The sequence below is a fragment of the Panthera pardus genome, unplaced genomic scaffold (assembly GCF_024362965.1).
Source record: "Panthera pardus isolate Hobbes unplaced genomic scaffold, ASM2436296v1 HiC_scaffold_13, whole genome shotgun sequence".
Taxonomy (NCBI): domain Eukaryota; kingdom Metazoa; phylum Chordata; class Mammalia; order Carnivora; family Felidae; genus Panthera; species Panthera pardus.
The window spans coordinates 74,843,288-74,865,535 of NW_026526688.1; the positions used below are offsets into that span (position 1 = coordinate 74,843,288).

Here is a 22,248-nt window from a genome sequence, read left to right on the forward strand (position 1 = left end):
TATGTTCTCTTTAAGGTCCAAGAGAATCAAGAACTTGTCTTATTTATCTTGTTTAGTAGTATGACATCAAGGTTAGAGAATGGACTCTGGAACCACACTGCCCTGTTGGCTTTTTTCTTAGCCCTCTGACTTCTCTGATTCAGCTTCCTCATTTGTGACATGGGCAAATCCAACACCTAGCTGACAGAGACGGTATGAGAATGAAATGGGTTCATGTATGTAAATCACTTAGTAGGAAGAGTAGCCGGCATATTGTGTTAACCTATTAGTATGATTACCCCTTTTACCTAACCTAGTGCCTAGCCCAACACATATATTAGCTGCTCAATAAACGTTTGTTGAATGAATGAGTTAATAAAACAATGTTAGAACTTTTTTTAAAGAACAGCTATTCTCAGAGATAAAAACAAATTTGCAACTTATTCTTAATACCAATTGGCACCTTCTTTTTGGTTTAAATATGCCTCACTTTAAGAGAACACAACAGAAGGGCATCTGGGTGGCTCAGTAGGTCACACACCTGACTCTTGGTTTCAGCTCAGGTTATGATCTCATGTTTTTGTGAATTTGAGCCCCACATCAGGCTCTGCGCTGACAGTGGGGAGGCTGCTTGGGGTTCTCTCTCTTCTTCTCCCTCTGCCCCTCCCTGATTGGTGCTGTCTCTGTCTTTCTCAAAATAAATAAATAAACTTAAAAGAGAGAGAGAGAGAGAAAGAGAGAGAGAGAACACAACACAGATATCTTGAAACGTCCAAACAATTGCTAATCACAAGTTTTGATAGAAATTTATTTAAATATTTTCTTTTACTAGCCACTCCTTTGGTATAGATACAGACAGTTAACTGCTTAACAGATGGATGTCTCCTCAAACAAACTAAATGCTGAAAGGTTAACAACTTCCGTCCCCTGAAGTCCCCCTATTCACATAACACCACATTATAATGCAAGTCAATAAAAGGAGAATATTTAAATTAACAAAATGTTATTTAAATATTTTTTTCCAGGAAAAATAGAACTGTCATACTGGGTCAGACCAGTAGTTTGCTTGGAAAGTATCCAAAACAATGTTTTGTGGAAGGGCATGGATGATGTGCTCTCAGAAAGTTAGACACATTGGTATTTCCCCCACCTGAATAGAGCCTGGTATGCGCTTCTGCACCAGTTTGACCACCGGGGGGCGCCTTCCCAACACATTTAGAAAGAACACTTCTCGGGGCTCACTCAGTTAAGCCTCTGACTCTTGATTTCTGCTCAGGTCATGAACTAGCAGTTTGTGGATTCGAGCCCCATGTCCGGCTCTGTGCTGTCAGTTCGGAGCCTGCTTGGGATTCTCTCTCCCTTCTCTCCCTGCCCTTCCCCCACTCTCTTGCTTGCTTTCTCTCCCTCTCTCTCAGAATAGATAAAAATTAAACAATATTTAAAAAAAAAGAGAAAGAACATTTCTTCCTATTGGAAATTACTTTTTCTCTTTGGGCCTGTCCGTTTCGAGTCCAGGAAAAGGGAAATGCTGTGTAGTAACCTGATGCTCTATTACCATTCTTCCTAGACCTGCAGGCATTAAATTTGCAGTTGTTATTATTTAACATTTATTAAGTGTTCTGATGTGCTGTGTCTGAGAGAGCTGCAGGGAAAACAGCTGCCAGGAAGCCATCACTTTAAATAGACTGTGGCTACATGACGCCTGGGTCTGCTCAGTACATCTCCAGAAAGAGTCTGTCTCTTGCTCAGTGTTTGGCATGGAAAAAAGATAAATGAGCCACTTTCCTGTGGGGCTCCTGCCCTCATCCCCTCGCCCCAGCGATGCCACCATCTGAGGTACACAGAGGAGGGTAGCTGGCAGGGGGGGCATTGTCAGGCTGAGTGGGTGTAGCTGGGAACCTCAGGCCGAGGACGAAGTGGGTAGGAGGGTGTGAAATGGAAGGACTGTAGGAGGGAAAATGGAATCAAGTGCAGGTGGGGGGCTGTGTAAGAGGTACATTTGCCCTCCGGTGGCAAAGGGAGTAGATGGCTATTAATAAAGAGATACAGGCCCGGTGGAGTGGAGTGGGCAGGACCTGATTGCTGAGGACACGTAATTGGTCTCCCTCCTGGTTTAATGCTCTGCTCTGGTGTGCTCTCCCAGATGTTTTTCTGTTGCCATGGTGGCTGGGGCAGGGGTAATGGTCTCGGAGCAGGGGAGATGAGGCCGCAGAAGGCTCTTTGCTCTGTTTGAATACTGATTACAGGAGCTTCCCATTTGGTGCATCTGGAGTACTTTTGTAATGGGTTTTTAAACTTTTCCATCGTCTGCAGGCAGGGTTAGCTTTTGCTCACCACAAAGCCTGCAGGCGCTCAAATTATAAAGATAAATCCATGCCCTCTACGGTGGGGCTGTGGGGCCACTAGTGTCTGAGAAATTAGTTGGGGGTGGTTTACTAAGCAGGGAAAGAGGGGGAAGGAAAGAGAGGGAGTGACAAAACAGGGGGATCTTTATGGGTCACCTGTAGGGAAGGCTCAGTTGTGTATGGGCTTTATTTATAGTAAAATCCTTTAAGGAAATAGCACGTCAATTTTAGATGAAAGATATACAGATATAAAATATAAATGAACATACTCCCCTTTCCCCAGTCTAAGTGCCTGAGGAGTCAGACACCTGCAGAAAGCATCAGGTTCCTAGCAGGGGGCAGAAAGATATAACCCATAGGCCCTAGAAGGTAAGCAGTGGTGGCTCAAAACTTCCATCTGTGCCCAGCTTTCCTGGATCAGCGATGCCATGAAAGCTTGCCAACCCACAGGAAATTATAGTGGCTCCCAGCTGCCAGGAGCTCAGTTCCAGGTTCTTGCTGGTTGTGTTTGCCCAATGGGGACCTACATTTCTGCAGGCCAGGCAAAAAGAGACCTCCAGTTGCCAAGGATCAGGACCACTCGACTATTTGGTGGACCTCTACAAAGTGGTTTGCTTCTCAATGGTTTTCACATCATAAAAGGTGCTGTGGGTCTATGCTCTCCACTCACTTGACATCATCGCCTCATTTCTCTGGATGCATCGGTTCCCCTGCCAAACAAAACAGAGCGTGAGCTGGGCCATTGGGCTCTGATTCTTGCCACACGTTCATCTGGAGCCTGATGGGCATTTGACAAACTGTTACCTGGTTCTCACCTCAACCACAGCAACAAAAAGCAAGTTTGCTCAAAGCTTTGTTTTTATGATATAGTTAAGTCCAAAACATTGGGTATGAATTTAACCCATGTTAGACCCTCCAGATTAAGGCCTACTCATTTATTCAATACATACTTACTGGGTATTTGCCAGGTACCGGGCTAGCTGGATGGGAGGTGGGGGGATAGCAGGACAACAAGACAGGCACGATCTCTGTCCTTCTGAAGCTGTGGGAGCGACCAACAAAATTAAGCAGATGGATTGACCGATGACAAACATGGCAAATTCTATGAGGAAGCAAGCAAGGTGCTGAGCTGGGGGACAACTGGAAAGGTGGGCCCTACTTCAGAGATAGGAGGGAGGGAGGGTGCTCCCTGAGGAGAGAGTATAAGCTAAGACCAGAAGGGTGTGAGGGATCCAGCCATGCAAGCAGCAGGGGTGAGAGTAGAGTTCCAAGGGTAGCCCTGATGAGTACTCCACAACCTGCTCTGGGACAAAGGGACAGTCACAGTGCTGGGCTTCGTGTGTCACACAAAGATACAACAGCAATGTGTTGAACTGGGACGTGTTGGAGTAAGGAAGGGGCCAATGAACAGTCCCTCTTGTCTGACTCTCCCTTGCTTCCCATTGCCACTGTTTTCTTCTTCAGATGGATTTAAAAAAAAAATGAAAAGGGAGAAACATCTGATTTGAGGTCAACACTCTTAGAGAACCATCATATCTTTAAAAAAAAAAAAGATTTCATGTGGTAAATTAGGACCTCATTTCAATATGGTGCGTGTTTGACTTAAGAGTTATTGCTCCCTAAAATGCAATTTACTTAAAGTTGTCTCCTGTCTTTGGAAAGGAGATTTCAGCTGTTGTTGAACTAAAAAGTTGTTCTAGACAATGAAAGCTAACATGACCTTTATATCTATTCTCTTTAGGTGAACTGGGAAGTGAGAACATCAAAGTGTAAGTTCCTGCTGCCTCCCACCCAGCTCAGTGTAGACGAAGATATCCAGGAGAGGAGTAGATTAGAGAGCCATCTGCCTTTTTAGGAGTTTTTATTCTCACACCCTTGAGGGTTACCCTTTTCATCCTGGGCCCCAGGAAAGGGCCCTTAGCAGCCCAAGGGGGAAGGGGATGCACCTGTCTCCCAACCTCAGTTCAGTGGGGGATCTGGGTGAAGATCCAGAAAAAATCTTCTGGGTCCTCTCCAGGAAAAAAAAACAAAAAACAAAAAACTCTTTTGAATGCTACCAGTTCCAAATGCATTGTAGTTTAAATATTCTGACCTTGGGTGTATTTCAAGGACGTTGGTTCATTTATTCTGATTAAAAATTTTATCACCAGGAAAGATAACATTCCCTGGTAGGAAAGGGGAGTCCTGGTAGAGGCATAAAGTTCATGCTGCAGAATCACAGTGAGGACGGGAGGGAGAAGGGGAATGGAAGGGGAGAGGAAGGAAGGATGGAGGGAGGAGTGGGCAGAAAGAGAACAAGATGCCACCAGAAGAGTGTTCTGGGGCGATGTCACCACCTCCTCCAGCCTTCCCCCTAGCAACCTTGCTTGTTTAGACACTTTGCTGGCTTCCTCCATACGCCCTCCTCTTACACCCAGGCTCCTCTACGTGCCTTCCTTTCGCGTCCCAGCTGTGGTTCTGAGCTGGTGGTCTCCTCCCCAACCCCATTTACGTTAACCAGGGGCTTCTTTTCCATAACCGTGTGCTCTGAATCCTGGTAGGTGAGGGCAGTGGGTTTCTGAAAGCAACGACTCCATTTCTCTATGTCAGAAAAGCCTGGGAATTGAAAGGAGGGGTGATAAAAGCAGCCTGTCCACAGTGGCCTCTTGACCTGGGGCACAGTTCAGAAACCTCAAGGAAAGGGAAGTGAAATTAAGCAAGGCTAACATGCTAAATAGGGCAACTCCCCAGAGGAGCCTCATGGTAGAAGCCTGGCAGCTCAACTTGGTACCTAATTTAGGGAAGCAGTCAGAGTCTCCTGGGCTCCCTTGCAGCCCAAGAGCTGGGCTGTGCGCCTTGCAGCCCAAGAGCTGGGCCGTGCGCCTTCCATCATTGGATCAGTGATAGATGAAGGCTTATTGTAGTTCGAGCCTTTCCGCCTCTTAGAATTTGGTGAGTAGGGCAAAGCCCCAATCTGCCGTGGAGTGTCACACACCAGATCAAGTTCACCTTTCCCGCAGTCAACATTCTGGGCTTTCCCAAAATGAGACTCGGCACACCACACTCCTTTTTGTTTCTGTTCTCTCTCCAGCCCCATTTTTGAGGAAGACACACCCTCTGTTATGGAAATTGAAATGGAAGAGCTTGACAAGTGGATGAACAACATGAATAGAAATGGTATGTGGTAACCTAAAGTTGCTTTTCCTGTCCTCTCTGGCATGTGAAGGTTGCAACGGTTTTATAAATGTCCCGTAATTGTTGGAATGTGACGGCGTGAGCCCAATCCGCATTAGATCTGGAGCATGCGGGTAATCAACTTAGGTCTGACTATCCTTAAAGACTCAGTTTAAGGGGTGCCTGGTGGATCAGTGGGTTAAGCGTCCAACTCTTGATTTCAGCTCAGCTCATGATCTCACAGTTTATGGGATCAAGCCCTACAGCAGGCTCTGTGCTCGTAGCAGTGAGCCTGCTTGGGATTCTCTCTCTTCCTCTCTCTTTCTCTGCCCTCCCCTGCTTGTGTTCTCTCTCTCTTGCAAAATAAGTAAATAAACATTAAAAAAAGAAAAGACTCAGGTTAATTACTGCATCACATGGTGCCATTTGTTTTTATTTTTGTACAATCTTTTCAAACAGACTTTTTCAAGAAGAAGATGATTTTTCTTCAAACAAGGAGCTCTCTGGGTCCAAATTATCTGGAAAAAGCTAGCGTCTGGCATTACCTTATCTACTGTAGAATTTAGAGATCTATGATTTTAATCTGTATATGGATGTAAAATTTTGCCACATATAATTTACATAGATCAGTGCTGTTCACTGCTATATGCAAGAGACGCCAGCCATATGTGGCTATTTAAATTAAAATTTAAAAAATTAAATAAAGTTAAAAATTTTCAGTCACACTAGCCACATTGTGAATGCTCAGTAGCCACTTGGATGCATAACTACTGTATTATACACACAAATCTAGAACATTTCCATCACCAAAGAAAGTTCTATTGAACAACACTAATAAAGATAGTAATATAAACATCCTCCTGTAACTTACTTCCTAATTGATATCTGGTAGTAATTGCTGTATGTGTTCCTTACTTTTCATTAAATCAATATGTGGGTTTAAAAAAGGTGGTAGCAGAGCACCTGGGTAGCTCAGTTGGTTGAGCGTCTGACTTCACTCGGATCATGATCTCACAGTTTGTGAGTTCAAGCCCCGAGCTGGGCTCTGTGCTGACAGCTCAGAGCCTGGAACCTGTTTCAGATTCTGTGCCTCCTTCCCCTTGCCCCTCCCCCTGCTCGCACACTGTCTCTCTCAATAAATAAACATTAAAGAAAATTGCGTGTCAATAAATGAATAAATAAAAAGTAAAAAAGATGGTAGTTGTTTTTTCCCTTTTAAAATTCCTATAAAAATCAATAACTGATTTTTAATGCTCAGATTATCTTCATAAAATCCACTATTTATATTATCATATCATTTGTATTGTTAACATTCAACTTTAAAAAATACCCTGGGGTCTGTCAGATTCAACAATAGTGAAGCCCCAAATCCAGACACCTGTTATTAGAATTATTATACCAGAGGCTTATCAACATAAGCTTTCCCAAAGATTAGAACCATTCGATGAACTTGTACAATTTTGAACGGAACAGTTTTTCATAGCTCAAGATTGAGGCAAGAAAGGCTCTGTAAAGCATTTGGGGACAGGGGCAGGTCACTATAATAATCGTTAAGGCAGTTTCATTTTGTTGTTTTTAGTTTATAAAATACACATACATAATAATTTGGCAAATGCAAAAATAAAAGTAGAAAGAAGAAAAAAATTATACCACCCAAAGGCAACGTCTCTTAATAATATGACATCTTTCCTTTTGTGCCTGAGATAACAGTAATATATCAGGATCCCATTACACTCACAAAACCAGAAACCCAGAAAAAGGCATATCTACTTCGTAACTACAGCAGAGAGTTATTTTGACACATAGGTGATGGAGTCGATGGATTTTGTTTTTCCTTACAAATAACTGTGACATGATAGGAGAGAACTCTGACGACTTTAAGAAGGTTAGTCGTTCCTCAATTCGCTTGCTGCCTTTTGATCGTGCATCCTGACTGAAATCATTCTACAGGCTCATCAGGACCTCCGGTAAAGCTATTTTATTCCAGTGTCTAACCTGAAACATGCAGATTCTAGCTTTTGGAGCAACAGTGAGGTTCTTTGGGGACTGAGTAACCAAGCAGTGATGAATTGTGCCCTTTCCAACAGGGCCAGAGGCATGTTGAAGCCTTGTATCTGTGCTACTAATGCTTTTTTCCATTTCAAGAGCCTTGCCATCATTAATCTTTTAACCTCTGGAACTCCCTAGTGAGGTCATTTCTGTACAAGCAACCACACAGAGCTGGGAAATGTGGCGCTCAAATGCACGAGTTTTGTGGGTAGAAAATAGAATTTTGGTGATTAACAACGAGTTTGCTTTTATTCTGTCCTAGCTGATTGTGAATGTTTACCTACTTTAAAGGAAGAAAAGGAATCAAACCACAACTCAAGGTACTTCTAATTTCTACCATTGATTATATGTGTGTGGGGGAGGGGATTGGAGACCAGGGTAGGGCATTTTCATTTACCATCTCTGTGCTTGTAAATTTTATGTGACAATTTACATGGGTATATAGGTGTGTAGTGTGGAGAAAAGAAAGGTACAAAGGTACAAAGTAAAAAGAAAGATACAAATAGAAAGGTACAAAGTAAATATCCTAGTGACTCTATCTTTTGAAGTAAATTAATACTGGCATTTTCTTTGCCCTTCTGAAGACATACTGTTGAGTCGACTTCTGTTTTAGCCACAAAACTTTCCAACTGTAACAGGCTATAGGTTTGTTTACCTTGGATAAATAGATGTTTGGTAAGGAAAACAGATGGAAGTGACAGCCTTACTGGATAACTGTAAATATGAGTGAGCAAAATGAACATATAAAAAACAAAACAGAACAAAACAAAACCCCACCTGGATTGGATTGTCATAGGAGAGAAATTGAATGAGAATTTTAAAAACATATTCCATTCTACCACTAGGTGGCTCTGCTTGATAGAAAATTTTAGTGGTCAGCACACCAGAATCTTGTTTAAATTTTGCTACCTATTGAGAGGCTAGAAATGACCACGCCTGGGGTGTTTTTGATCAGAGGACTGTTTGGTCAGGACGTGGGAAGCGTCGCAGGAGAAAGGATTGATGATTCAGCAATCGTGGGGACTTGTTCCACACAGCAGCGCTGTGATTTGGGGGGCACCAAATTGTTGGTAGGGGTGACTCAGAGGTGATCAGCGAGTAGAGAACTTGACTGAGCCTGTGACTGAGACTTTACGCTTCTGTTGGAGTAGATAGAATAATCTTTCAGAGCAGGGTAAATACCACCCGTCTTCTCTCCCTCCGTGTTAACCAGAGGTCTTGTGCCTGTCATCTTAAATGCTTCCAGAGTGCAGACATTTGTCACGGGCAGTCCCTGAGGCTGGAGCCTTGCAGGAAAAGACTGATAGTAGATGGTGATCGGGGCAGTCAGATGTTTGTCTTCTAGCCCCTTTTTCTGCTCCTTCCCTTAAACCTTATCTGAAAGGTCGTCACCCTACATCTCACACATCACACCTCTACAGTCTCAGTGAGGTAAACCTCGGCTCTGATTCGGAAGTCCGTTTCTTATTGAAGATTTCAGTCAGCGTTACCAGTCCAGGTTTTTGCATGTTAAAAATTCATCACTGGTTCAGAAAAAATTCTATCCCATGTAAATGAGGTACCAGATATTAACAAGTAGATGAAAGGGAAAAAAATGCTAGCGGGAGCATCACAAAGGCAATTACAAAAGAATATTTTCTCTGCATTTTAATCTTACCTAAAAATGAGTCATGTGTATGTTCAGCACATGGCTCAGATCACCACCAAAACCCTATAAATATCTTATGACTGTATTTCTGATGGGCACCCACAAGTGGCATGGAACACCGGTGGTTTTTATACATCTGCCTCTTGGTTTTTGGAATTATTGGCAACATAGAAGAAACTTGATGTTGAGAACTATATGGTTGGGAAAGCATCTTAGAAATCACATTTTTGAAATATTGAAAGGTTGGTCTTTGAAATAAGCTCTAGGTCATTTCTGCCTGTAAGACAAAAAGCCTTAACCCATTTGGAGAGCTGCTTTATGCTGAACTATTGTTTTTAAGGGGAATGTCTACATTTCCTCTGTTGGTCCAGAACTGTTCGGCTTTAATTCACAGGACAGCCGTCTGGCCTTACGTCATTCCCTCTCAGTGAAGCCAGCACCAGCATTAAGAACCAGCAATGGCAAGTCCCAAGGCTTTGGTGCCACAGATACTTTCTGACTGCTGCACAGAGTAGTAAAATATTGTAAAGCAAATCTAATTTTTAGTCACTGAAAAGTCAGAAAGGTACAAAGCACTCAGAACAAAGTCTGTCACAAAATAAGCTCTCAATAAGTATTGGTATTCTTATTATTAACTTAACATTGATATACATAAATTGACTGCCTTTTGGGCTCGTGAGCTTGTGTCCAAAGGCCCAGGCCCACCCACAGTACTGGTTGGGGCATTTTTTTTTTTTAAGACTGTATATTTTAGAGCAGTTTTAGGTTTACAGCAAAACTGAGCAGAAAGTACAGAGAGTTCTAATACCCCCACACATGCACAGCCTCCCCGGCTGTTGGCATCCCACACCACAATGGTACATTTGTCACAATCAGTTAACCTACTTTGATACATCATTACCCCCAAAGTTCCCCATTGGCTTTTAGCTCTGTGACTCATCCTTCCTCTACCATTTAAGCAGTGTACAAGTGACTGCAATGCTTCAGAAAGTATATAACAGTCACTGAAGATTGAACTTAGTAGAAAACACACTTCTCCATCCTCTTGCTAAACTAAGACTTCTGGACTCTATTTAAAGGGCTCAATCCCTGTTGATGCTAGAAAGACACCCTGACGCAAAACCTCTTAGGCATAAAGTCCATGTACTTCTGGAAAAAGGAGTCGATCTGGTCACCATCCTACACTTAATGCACCACATTGGATACAAAGACTTTTCTTGTTAGGGTCCATAATCTCCGGCCTTTCAGAACTTTCCCCATGTATCCCATTGACAAGCCATTGTTCATTACTTTGCCCTGTCCTTGTTGAATGGACATTTTCTTTTATGCTGTGGAACCTAAAATCTAGCACAGATTTTAATAAATGCCAGAGACATACCGAGCACTATGGGAAGTTTATACTATTGTTTCTGTATCTTTAAAAAATCCATAAGAAAAGACAACAAAGGAATTGTGGAGGAGGGAGAGTTTTATGTTCTTATTTGCTTATTGTTATTTCCTTAGCATTTTCCTCCTAATTCGTATTGGTTCTGTGCTAGGCAGTGTAAGAGGTAGTGGGAAGAGTGTTAGTGGAAGTCGTGTCCAAGGGAGGTGGCAAGGCTGTGGGAGAGGTCTGCCCTAGAGTAGAAGAGAAGTTCATCACTGACACGGTTCATCTTTGCCAGCACATGGTGACAACAAAAAGCAGATCTATTGAGTTGGTTTTATTATTGTTTAAATTCTCTGTAAAGAATGCACTCCCTTATTGTCTACCCTCACCCTCACAGAACCTTCCTGAATGGAGCTAGACAGTGGTAACAAGAAGGGGAGAATCCCTTTCATCATAGTGCTTAAGGTGTAGCCAGCCTGTCCCTTCTTCCTGAGGCCTTTATACTTAGACAATTTCCTGCAACCATGGTGTTCTGTCTCTGTAAGCTTAGGTGAATAACCACAGAAAAGGAACTGCAAATAACAGCCAAGTGTCCATCTTCTTTCCTTTATGCCAGTTAGCCACAGTGATGAGTTTATATTGAGTGGGGAACGACTAGGGAAAAAATCAATTTGGTTTCATTCAAGTAGATTTATAATTTTGAAAGCCCATGAATAACAAAAACAATAAGACATTTGTATAGCATTTTATATATGCCAGATGCCTGGGTACTATCACCTAGGAAATTAACTAGTTAGAGGGTGAATAACAGCATCCCTGTTCTGGTTTTGTAATAATTCTATTGTTTATCTTATGATTCATGTCTGAGCTCAATGACATAAAAATGGATCACTTCAATATTTCTCAGGAAAATCCAGTTTAGTTTAATAAAGAATTTTGTGAATTTTTTCCTGTTTCCTCTCTTCTCTTCACCTTTCTCTCTTTTTTTTTTCTTAGAAAAGTATGATGGTTGATATAATTTTACAAAATATATTTACTGAACACTTAATATGAACACCTAATGCCAGACAGGGCCTGGCATTGTCTATATCATGCCAGTTCGACCAGTTAAAAATGAAATAATCTGTATGAGTAAGCCTGGAACTCAGAGATGTTAAGTGACTTGTCCAATTTACACAGCAAGTTTATGAAATGCAATATTTCTTTTAAAACTACATTTTAATTATCTTTTATTAATTAGTTAAAATAAGAGATATTCCACAAACTAAAAGATAAATTAGAGATTAAAAAAAAAAAGAAGGAACACACAGCAGCAAGAAAGGCAGCCACCATGAGGCTGATACATGAAAGTATTTGGTAGATGATGCATCCATCATCCCATATATTCATTGAAAAGATCATTAACTGCAAGAAAACAGTGGTTTTAGTGAACTCTTTTGACCTCTTTGCTCAAGTAAATCTCTGGCTACCTCCAGTTATTTTCTTTGTGAGTTTCTTTCCTCTTTTCCTTTTTTAGTCTCTCAAAAGTCTTTTAAAACTCAACAAGTATTTAGGAAGTATATTAAGTGCCAACTGGTTTCCCTCAAATCTGAGCTCTGTATTATGAGGGATACAAAGTAACATATGAGGAGTACAAAGTAACCATTTATAATCCTGCAGGATGATAATCTCAAATAACATTGTTAAAATGCAGGTGTGTGTGTGTGTGTGTGTGTGTGCGTGCATGCTCATGTGGTGGGTGAGAGATGTACTAAATTTAATAAAACACAGCCTGCTTGAATAGTGGCCCAGATTATGTCTGCTGTGGGCATGATCTATGTGTCTTGGATGAATTTTAGGCCTGCCTGTGATGTTAGCCAGATGTGTGACCTCTATAATTCCCCCCAGGGCCAGGCCTCTTTCGAGAAGGAGAAGGGACGTTATACTGATGAAAAGGAAGGGAGCACGATCTTATTGTTATGTGAGTTTGTGCTATCCTGAGCTCTGTACTTCCCCAAAACCAAGTTAGGGAGCATCATCATGTGAGAAAGGTTTAATGTAGGTTTATTACCATCTTCAGAGCTAAGAAACATTAGCTCTGGTCATAAAGAGGGATTGTTAGAAGATAAACCGGTCAGGAGAACAAAGATGGCTTATCTGATCCTACCTGCAACGAAGGGGGCAGTTAGGAAACAAGGTGTTAAGAGCTGTATCTGTCCTCATTTAACTGCTAGCATTCCAATTAAATGCTTTCTTAAAAATAACAAATCGATGCTTTTTCATCAATTCAATTTGTTTTTATGGTTTGTAGGCCTGTTACTATAAAGGCCTTTAGGAAAGCTGTCCCACATTCTGAAAATATCTGTATAACACTCTGAGAAAAATTCCTCACTAATGCCACTGTCATAGACAATACACTAAAACTGTAGGAATTAACACTGAGGCAGGCAACAGAGGTTGGAAGCAGGATTACTTACTTTATTTGTTGCAGTCGTGTGGCAGTTTGCCAAGGTATTTTTAACAGAACTCTAGGATTTGCCAGAGTTAACAACGTCTGGGCTCATTTGATCATTTCACAGAGATGATAAATAGCCCCAAAGACAGCAGGGAACGCATCTAACTAAATAGAGGGAACAACGTGAGCCAGAGAATGGCTCTGGGCTCAGGTAGCGGGCCAGATCCCAGGCTGCTGACTTGCCCACAGGCCTGATGGCCACCGCACCAAGGCCAGTAAAAACTCGCACGTGGGATTTGCAACACTAGGAATGACCTGAGGTCCCATAGCTGAGGCAACTTGTATCCACGTTGGGACCGTCTTGTGTGGCAGACCCTGTCACGCTGCTCACTGTCCACAGAGCTGAGCGCCGAGTGCCACGTGTGAGCTTCTGTGCTCTTCGGTGCTTGAAGTTGAAGCAGGAGGTGGACATCGTCACACGTGAAGCCTTCAGAATGCTTGTAGAGTGTTCTAAACAAACCGCATTTAAGGGCGTTCTCAGAAATGGAAAGTTTGTTTTGGAAGATGGTTTCTGAAAGCTTTTGGATATTTGAAGCAATGTTCCAGCTTGTAGTTCACTGACGGACATTTGCTGCTTAGAATCTGCAAAATAAGGATAACATATGTTCATGGGTTTGCATGTCAGGCCCGCAGCCTAAGGCCTTGTATTTGCTCACCTATCCTTTACAACAACCTTAGAAGGTACATGGTATTATTATGCATGTTTTGCGGATGAGAATAGGAAACTCTGGCTAAGAAAGGTCAACTTATCCAAGGTCACATAGCAAGGGAGTGGCTGAGCCCCGGTTCAAGCTCTGGCCATCTGACCCTGTGCTCTTAGCTACTGTGCTAAAAGAGCCAATGTTAGCGCACATGAGCATTAGTACTACCATAAAAGAGCAACACGAGGTGTGAAATACCAAGGCATAAACGTAACCAAAAAATGAATGGCGTAATATAAAAAGAAATTGTTCAAAAATGTTTTGAGGGACATAAAAGATTTTTAAAAATAGAGATGTACTGTGTTCCTGAATGAAAGACTCAACAATGTAAAAATTTAAATTTACGGGTGCCTGGGTGGCTCAATTGGTTAAGCATCTGACTTTGGCTCAGGTCATGATCTACCAGTTTGTGGGTTCGAGCCCCGCGTTGGGCTCTGTGCTGACTGCTTAGAGCCTGGAGCCTGCTTGGGATTCTGTGTCTCCCTCTCTCTCTGCCCCTCTCCCACTCATGCTCTCTCTCTCTCTCTTTCTCTCAAAAATAAACATTAAAAACTTTTTTTTAAATTAAAATTTAGAACTCTGCCTTACACTTTAGATTAAAATAGACTCCAAATAAGTTTAAATGTTAAAAAAAGAAAAAAGTCCAGGGAAAATATAGAGGAATTTTATTATAACTCTGAGTTGGGAACTAGTTTGAAAGCATGACACACAAGTCAGAAACCATATCAGAAAAGCATAGTTTTAACTACATTAAAAACTCTAAATTTCTGTACTTCTAAAAACACAATAAATAGAATGAGAAGGAAAATAAAAACTGGGGTAAAGTATTTCCAATACACGTATAATAAATAAAAATTATGATTCTTAAAACACAAACCAATAAAAAGATAATAGTCCCATTTTAAATATGAGTAAAAATTATCAATAAGCAATTTTGCAAAAGAAGGAATGGAAATTACCAAGAGAGCTTTAAAAAATGTTTGTTTTTCTCAGAAATTATAAAAAAGTAAATATACTATTTTCACCTATTGGATCAATAAAAAATGAAAATAATAATATCCAGTATGGGGAAGGATGTGGGGAAAAAGATATTTCCCTAAAGAAAGTGTGGGGAGAAGGTAAATTGTACAAAATATCTAGGGAAGGGGGTAATTTGAAAATGGGCTCTTCAAGCTTTAAAAGAGCACACATTTTAACCTGGTAATTCCCCTTCTAGCCATTTACCCGAAGGTAACAAATGGAAATGTGCAAAGATGTAGCATTTTTTAGGCTAAATAAAGACTATTGGAAAGGGTCTACATGTTTAACGATAAGGGTGTGTAGTTTAAAAATGCTTTTTCATCTCATGAGGCAATGAGATCCTCTATAGCCACTAAAAAGATATTGTGTATTTATTAGCAAGGACTGAGGTCTCCAGGTGAATGAGAGTGAGCAAAGCAGTCGATAGCACAATATATGTAATAGGATCCTACTTTTGTACAAAAAGAATGCATGTCATTATCAAGGGAAGAAAGTTTGGAAGAATGAACACCAAAATGTTGACTGTAGTAAGATTGTTGGTATTTTTGCTTTGCTTATTTGTATTTAGTTTTCCAACAGAGGCCACGGATTGGTTTTATAAAAATTAAAAAAAAAATCACATCTGTTGTAACAGCTGGACGCAGATCAGCGTTGTGGACAAAAGAGGGCTCGTGCCCACTACTAGTGAGGCTTTGTGTTATACTGTGCTTAGGGGAGCTGAAGTCTCCAGATAAGGCCACAGAAGGAAAACCCGCAATTCAGAGACTTATGTTCTATAGAGATGAACTTCTGGATCTTAGAAATAATATTCTGCTACCACCCAGTTTCCAAGAAATGGAACCTCCTTGCCCAGTTTAAGAGTGGTGGTACAGGGTAACTTAAGTGAAGGGGTTGTTAAATCTGCTCTTCAGCTAAAAACTTTCTTAATTTTCCATCAGCTTCCCATTGTAAATAAATTTTGCTACAGAAGTTGTCCTTTTGTTCACAATTGCCCTCCTCCTCCTTTCGTACTGGCTGTCCGCCCTTATCACAGCATCTTCCCCCGGTCTTCACAACACAAATGCAAACACATAACCATACACACTACGTTTCCCCTCCCCTTTCGTGGATAGATCTATTTATCTGGCTACCTATCCGTCTACCAAACTGCTTCAAAGTCTTTTTGGAAACACATGCTGTTTCCCTGAGCAGGAGAGCCCTGAAGTAGGAGTAAGAAGAATACAGTCTGTTGCAGACTACCCATGTCTGTGAGCTAAGGAGATACGATGTTCTGTTGATTATTATCATTCGGGCACTTCCTTGGACACAAAGGTCACTTCAAGTAGGGATGTTCTGGAATTTGAGTGATGGGACACAAAACTGAAAAGAGAAGCAGGAGGAGAGGGAGAGTGGCCTGCTCTCCGGGAGACGTGGGTGGAGGTATGGTCTCACTGGGGAAAAGCTGCAGAGCCAGCTATGTGGCCAAGATAGCCAAGTTAGAAACAAAAGCACAAATTAGCCAGCCAGCACAGTCATGTCCGAATACCGTGTCCTTAATTTATGTCTATTCACACTCCAAGATGCCTAATGGTTGAATTCTGAATGACACGGAAAAAGCACCTCCGTATCCTTTGTGGATACGAAGAAAATGGGCTTTTGAAAACACGCCAGGACCACCAACTCTTGAAAAAAACAATGCATGGAAATTTTTTTAAAAAAGGAAAAAAAAAAGGCAATTTGACATCTATTCATAGAGAATGGGATTCGTTTTAATTAAAGGTGGGGGGGGACCCCCAACTCCATCTGGTTCTCTCCACATCAGCACGAGGGAGGGATATTGGAGCAAGAGCTAGGGATTATTTCTTGGCTTTCTGGATTTCCTCCTCAGGGATCAAGTATAAAATCCAAACCAACCTTTGTTTCAGAAACTGTAAGCTGGACACTGTTGGCTTCCTGACTGTTTATGTTCTCTTGAGTCACCTCCACAGTGGAGTGACCAGCTCTTGGTAGCTTCTTGGAAATACACTATTGTTCTCTCTCTCTCTCTCTTTTTTTTTTTTTACAGTGACAGTGAATCCTGAAACTGAATGGTGCTAATGTTTTCCAAGGAGTAGCCCTGGAGGGAGCCTGCCGAGCCTGCCAATGGAGGATGAAGAGGATGCAAATTTAATTAATTTCAAATCAACACAGACACAAGAACCTTTTGCTGTGCCTCCCAACGCCCACTCTCCCTAACGATGGCATCACCTGTACTTGGAAGAATGCACGATTGAGAAGCGCCGGGCAGAGGCTTGGCTGCCATCCACCGTGGCTTCTGAGGGTGGGGTAGCCACGGGACGCGTTCACCTCTCCTCAGCGCCTGTTCCCTCCTCTCCACCAACCTTTAGCTGCCTGTACTCACTGCGGCCACACTCTCCAGGTCCTTGTTCCCTTTCTGCTTCATTCCTTGGAGTTTAAATCAGGAAGCTGTTTTACATACGGCCTCCTTCTGGGTCACCTTGTTACCTAATTAGCTTTGGATAATTTCCTCTGATTAGTCAAGTCCTCTGATAGGTCCTCTGCCTTCAGCGGGAACTTTCCTCAAGGCCAGTTACGTCATGGAAAAGACAGCGAACAAAGCGCGTGCTTCACTCTATACATCATCCCCGGGGGTTGGGAAGCGCGTCTACCTGCCAAGAAGACAGAGTGAGAGTCCACCGTCCTGAGGAGATGTTGTCTGGTGACCTGCGGACTCTGAGTTGGCCAGACAGGCCCCTTGGGCACTTCTCGGAGGAAGAGGAATCTGCAGTGAAGGAGCGAGATGATCTCCCTCTCGGCTAAGATCACCAGCGCGGTCACATTTCTCCAAAGCTCATTCTTGCTCTCACCACACCTCTTTGCCTTTGTGTGAAGAGAACATGGGCACAGGGGGTCATCTGCCAACGCTTTACATTTTTGAGATCTTTAAGGTCGTTTGCAACAAACAGAACAGGAACAGGCAGATACCTGTGCCCGTGGCAGGCGTCACCCACTGTACCTTCCTGTCAGGCTGGCACAAGCCTCGTGTCTCCCTGGACACAGCTTTCCAGGAGGCCGCTATCAGTCCAGCAGAGGTGACATTCTACACGGGGTTTGTTGACATTCTTGTACAAGAAGCAACGGCGCCAGATGCAGAAGGGCCTGCTTATCATTCCCATTCACGGAAAATCAATCCTCACTGAATCCTTGATTGTCCAATTCTGACCTTTAAAGCAATCTGGCAAACTGGGAGTCCTCGGGTCTTCCGCAATACCTGATATTGTATTCCAGGAAAGAAATAAAGAGTGAACACTTTATTTATTTTACTTTCCACATGTAAACTGAGGGGAGATGAGGGTCACCACACATTTGCTGCTGAATTTGGGGTCTTGGGTTCGAAAGGCTGCCTTAATACATAACAAAACTACCCCTGTCCCCCTTCTCGGAATCCCTTTGACTGGTACTCACCTTCTGAACTATGCCCATCATTTTAAAGGCAGAGCTCCAAACCAGGGAAATCTTTCCGTACAATGAAAGAGAACTATCTGGTTGTGTTTAACCACTGCTATTGTGTTATCCTGGGACTTCATGGAACTGTGGCAAAAGACAGTCTTTGTGGTATATAATGTCAGCAGATTCATCTGTCATATCCTCGTTAGCACATCCTAATAAGGCATTTTTGTTTTCACGTCTGTTTTGCATATTCATATTCAATTTGTGGTCGACAGTGACTCTCGGATATTTATGCCAAAATTGCCATTTTCTGAATTATTATTTCTGCCTGTTTTGTTACTTTGTTTCTTCTCCATGTTTTGACTCTTTGAAGAGTCTTAGATTGCTTCCTTCTCTCTCTAGGTATCTAAGATTTTTGCTGAATACTTACGCCTATAAACTTTATCCAAGTCTCTCAACCAATGCACCTAAAAGTTCAGAGAATGATAAGGGGTCTTGAAATCTCATTTTGATTAAGCAATACTTTATGAACATTTTAATACAGTTAAAATATTCTCATTCAGTATTTAAAATAACTTTAAATTTCAGAAGAAGCAAGCTTCAGTAACATGTCATTGAATTTATGTCTGCAAAATGTCCTAACCTCTATAATTGCACAGTCTACAAGGAATTTTTTTTAGAAGGTAGTTTATTCTAGCAAGGTCTATGAACCAAAGCAGCGAAGGGTCAATCCTAGCATCCTGTATCTTTTTATTACTGTTCAATCAATAGATATCATATATTTATGATAATTTCAATAACTGCTTTTAAACCCAAACTTAATTTTTATGTTTCAGACTATTGTTGGTAAAAATCACATTAATTTGCCCTAATTGGGTAGCCAATCAGAACAAAATCTGACTTTAGAATATTTTAAAGATATATAACTTTCACTGCATATTTTTGTACACTTTAAGCAAACCAGGTTAACAATATTGCCTAGTTAAACTCCTCAGGGAACTTGTTTTAATAAACATACAAGATTATCGATGTGTTACTCTTCTTTTTTAAGCTTATTTATTTATTTTGAGAGAGAGAGAAAGAGAGAGAGAGCGTGTGCTTGCGAATGGGGGAGGAGCAGAGAGACAGAGAGAGAGGATCCCCAGGCCGATTCTGGGTGGGAAACCTGATGCGGGGTTCCATCTCAGGAACCATGAGATCATGACCTAAGCTGAGATCAAGAGTCAGGCACTTAATAGACACTTAACTGACTGAGCCACTCAGGTGCCTCTATCAATCTGTTACACTCTCTCTTTTTTTTTTAAAGTTTTATTTTGAGAGAGAAAGAGACAGTGTGAGTGAGTGAATGGTAGAGAGAAGAGAGAGACAATCTCAAGCAGGCTCCGCACAGTCAGCACAGAGCCCGATGCAGGGCTCGGACCCACAAACCCGTGAGATCATGACTTGAGCCGAAGAGTCGGACACTCAACCAACTGAGCCACCCAGGCGCCCCTCAGTCTGTTACTCTTAATTCAGTGATATGACTCCTCTTTCTGGGAAGCTCACTGTTATCTAAAAACAGGCATACAGCATGGATCAAAAGTCATATCCAGGGAGTGACAAATGCCTCTAGCAATGTAAAATGTTTTAAAAAATGCTTTTGTCTATTTTTAAATTTCGACTGTTTAAACTATCAATTTGCACCATCTCTGGAAGAAGGCCCCTATGATAAGTAAACATAAAATATAGGCTTTAGTTTCAGTTTCTGTCAGAATTAATACAAATTCTGAAGGTAGTAGAGTGCCAAGACACAGTTTCATACTGGGAAGACACTGCTGAAATTCTCATTGTGGGGAAAACATTGAGTTTTATGCTGGATTAAATTTACACATGCTACTTTTTCACCGTCAGAAGATACTCAGGATGAATCCTGGGGTTCCACTCAGTATACACAGCAGGCAGGCCAGAGTAGCTCTACCCATAGGTTACATTTCTTCAGTCTTAAAATAATAAGAAAAGTCACTGTATAATAGTGTGGAATGGAATTAGTCAAATTTTTTATTAATAATTGCATAATCCAAACAATGAATTGCCTAAATTACTTTGCTCGTTTGAGCAGCTCTTTGACATTGCCTTGGTATTGTCCTGTCTGGCACCAAACTTTTATTTTCCTCTTCGTCCTTTTGGGAGTAGCTATTTGTAGATACTCGGTGGGGTTTCTTGGTTTGTTTCGTTTTTTTGTCCCATTACCTCTTCTAAATAGCATGTCATATTCGTGAGATAGCAATCCATACAATTATATAAAATAAAACCTTTAAAAATCAATTCAGTAGATGCTCTATGCTCTTTTTGAAATGATATCTTAAGAAGTTAAATTTCTAAGCCAAAGTACATCCAATAACATTGAGACTTTCATTTCAGTGCCGTACAAGTTTAGAAATACAACACTGAACCATTGAAAACAACCAAAGGTGAATGGATGTTTTCCAGTTGGACTTCAGGTGCAGAGGGCTCGGGCAGTCATATTCCTCACATCCCATCAGATTATCATCACTGGCTTTTGGTACTTTATACATAAGTAATTGGGCCTTTTACATGAAAGATATTCTTCACATTTTCACTTCTTTGGGCTGCATGGAAAGAACAAAATGAATGATACATAGAAACTACAAATTGTAAGCAACACTTTCTACGGTATAAAGATCAGTGGAGAGTAATCACTATATTACTCTGACTTTGGTGAAACCCTGACATTATAATTAACATCAAGAACATGGGAAAACTCTGCATGTTTAATAAATGCTAGCCTTCAGAAAGAGCAGAGGTTATAGTTTTCCAATGAGTGAAAAAATAATCTGGTAGATCATTAATAATTTCACTTGTATGCATCTTGTTTTTAAAGTTAAGTGAAAATAATGTAAAAAATGCTGTATTAGACTCTCATTTTTCAAGTAATATAAAGTCTTTCCTCAGAAGGTCAGTAAGATCATCAGATGTTTATTTATCACTTGGCTTCAATGTATAATTTCTATCTTATAAGTCTCATGTAAGAAATGGTCCCATCATTATTGATTAGAACTGATTTGCAAAACTACTAAAGTTTTAAGACTGATTACAGGTTTTAGGTTCTTTTCTCCTGCCTTGTATGCTGAGAATAATATATGTAATGATATTTTTCCTTTATAGCTTATGGCTTTAGAAATGTCAGATATCCATTACATATGTATAAATTATGCTCAGCTGTATGATTTTTATAAAAAATAAATAAGTACATACACGCTGGTAAGCTAAAGTGCTCATTCAGCAGTGTTAGATGGAAAAGCATTTTTGAATTTAACTGAAAAATAAAGCACTATAAGAGAGGAGTAAAGAGTATCTTTGACATTAGTTTCTATGTGATTAATGTATATAAACACTTAAGATAAATGCTTATTTGAAAGTAAGGTGTTTGTTTACTAAAATGTTGTTGACTAAGAGTAAAGGAGTGAATTATACATCCGTTTAAAGGAAAATTCTTTTAATTTTACTTGTGACTATGAAAAAGAAGGATTGTTACCTTTTATAATTATCTCTTTTGATCCGTATACCTTTTTTTTTTTTTTTAGTTTTTTTAATGTTTCTTTATTTTTGAGAGAGAGAAAGAGAGAGAGACAGAGTGTTAGCAGGGGAGGGGCAGAGAGAGAGAGGGAGACGCAGAATCTGAAGCAGGTTCTAGGCTCTGAGCTATCAGCACAGAGCCTGACGCGGGGCTTGAACTCAGGAACTGTGAGACCGTGACCCAAGCCAAAGTCGGAGGCTTAACCAACTGAGTCGCCCAGGTGCTCCGATCCACACACCTCTTTAAATAAATGATGCAATACCAATTTTAAAGTTCTTATAGAATTCAACCTGCTTTATACAAAATTGTCTACCCTAAAAATTAACTGGGTTTTCTGCATACCTAAAAGATGTTGTAACACATTCTTGTCTTTTTTCTTTACAAAATATTTTTAAATTGAGAAACGAAATTTCAATTGTCTATGGAATGTAATTTTTAAAAGTATTTCTAGTAAGAATAGAAAAATCATAGGGGCGCTTGAGTG

At 41.0% G+C, this 22,248-nt stretch overlaps 1 protein-coding gene across 3 annotated transcripts in view; it reads left to right on the top strand.

The window, feature by feature from the left end:
- TMEM154 (transmembrane protein 154) overlaps positions 1 to 21,660 on the top strand; it is a 45,841-nt gene extending 24,181 nt beyond the window's left edge. Inside the window, exons 4-7 of one of the 3 annotated variants that reach the window (XM_019441267.2) lie at positions 4,066 to 4,093; positions 5,395 to 5,480; positions 7,789 to 7,846; positions 20,588 to 21,660. In XM_019441267.2, coding sequence (XP_019296812.2) covers positions 4,066 to 4,093; positions 5,395 to 5,480; positions 7,789 to 7,846; positions 20,588 to 20,603 — 188 coding nt within the window. In that variant the 3' untranslated portion in view covers positions 20,604 to 21,660. Of the gene's footprint in view, positions 1 to 4,065; positions 4,094 to 5,394; positions 5,481 to 7,788; positions 7,847 to 16,802; positions 19,213 to 20,587 lie in introns of those variants that run through there. The other 2 variants (XM_019441265.2, XM_019441266.2) reach the window with 2 other exon arrangements.
- The last annotated feature ends 588 nt before the right edge of the window (positions 21,661 to 22,248 follow it).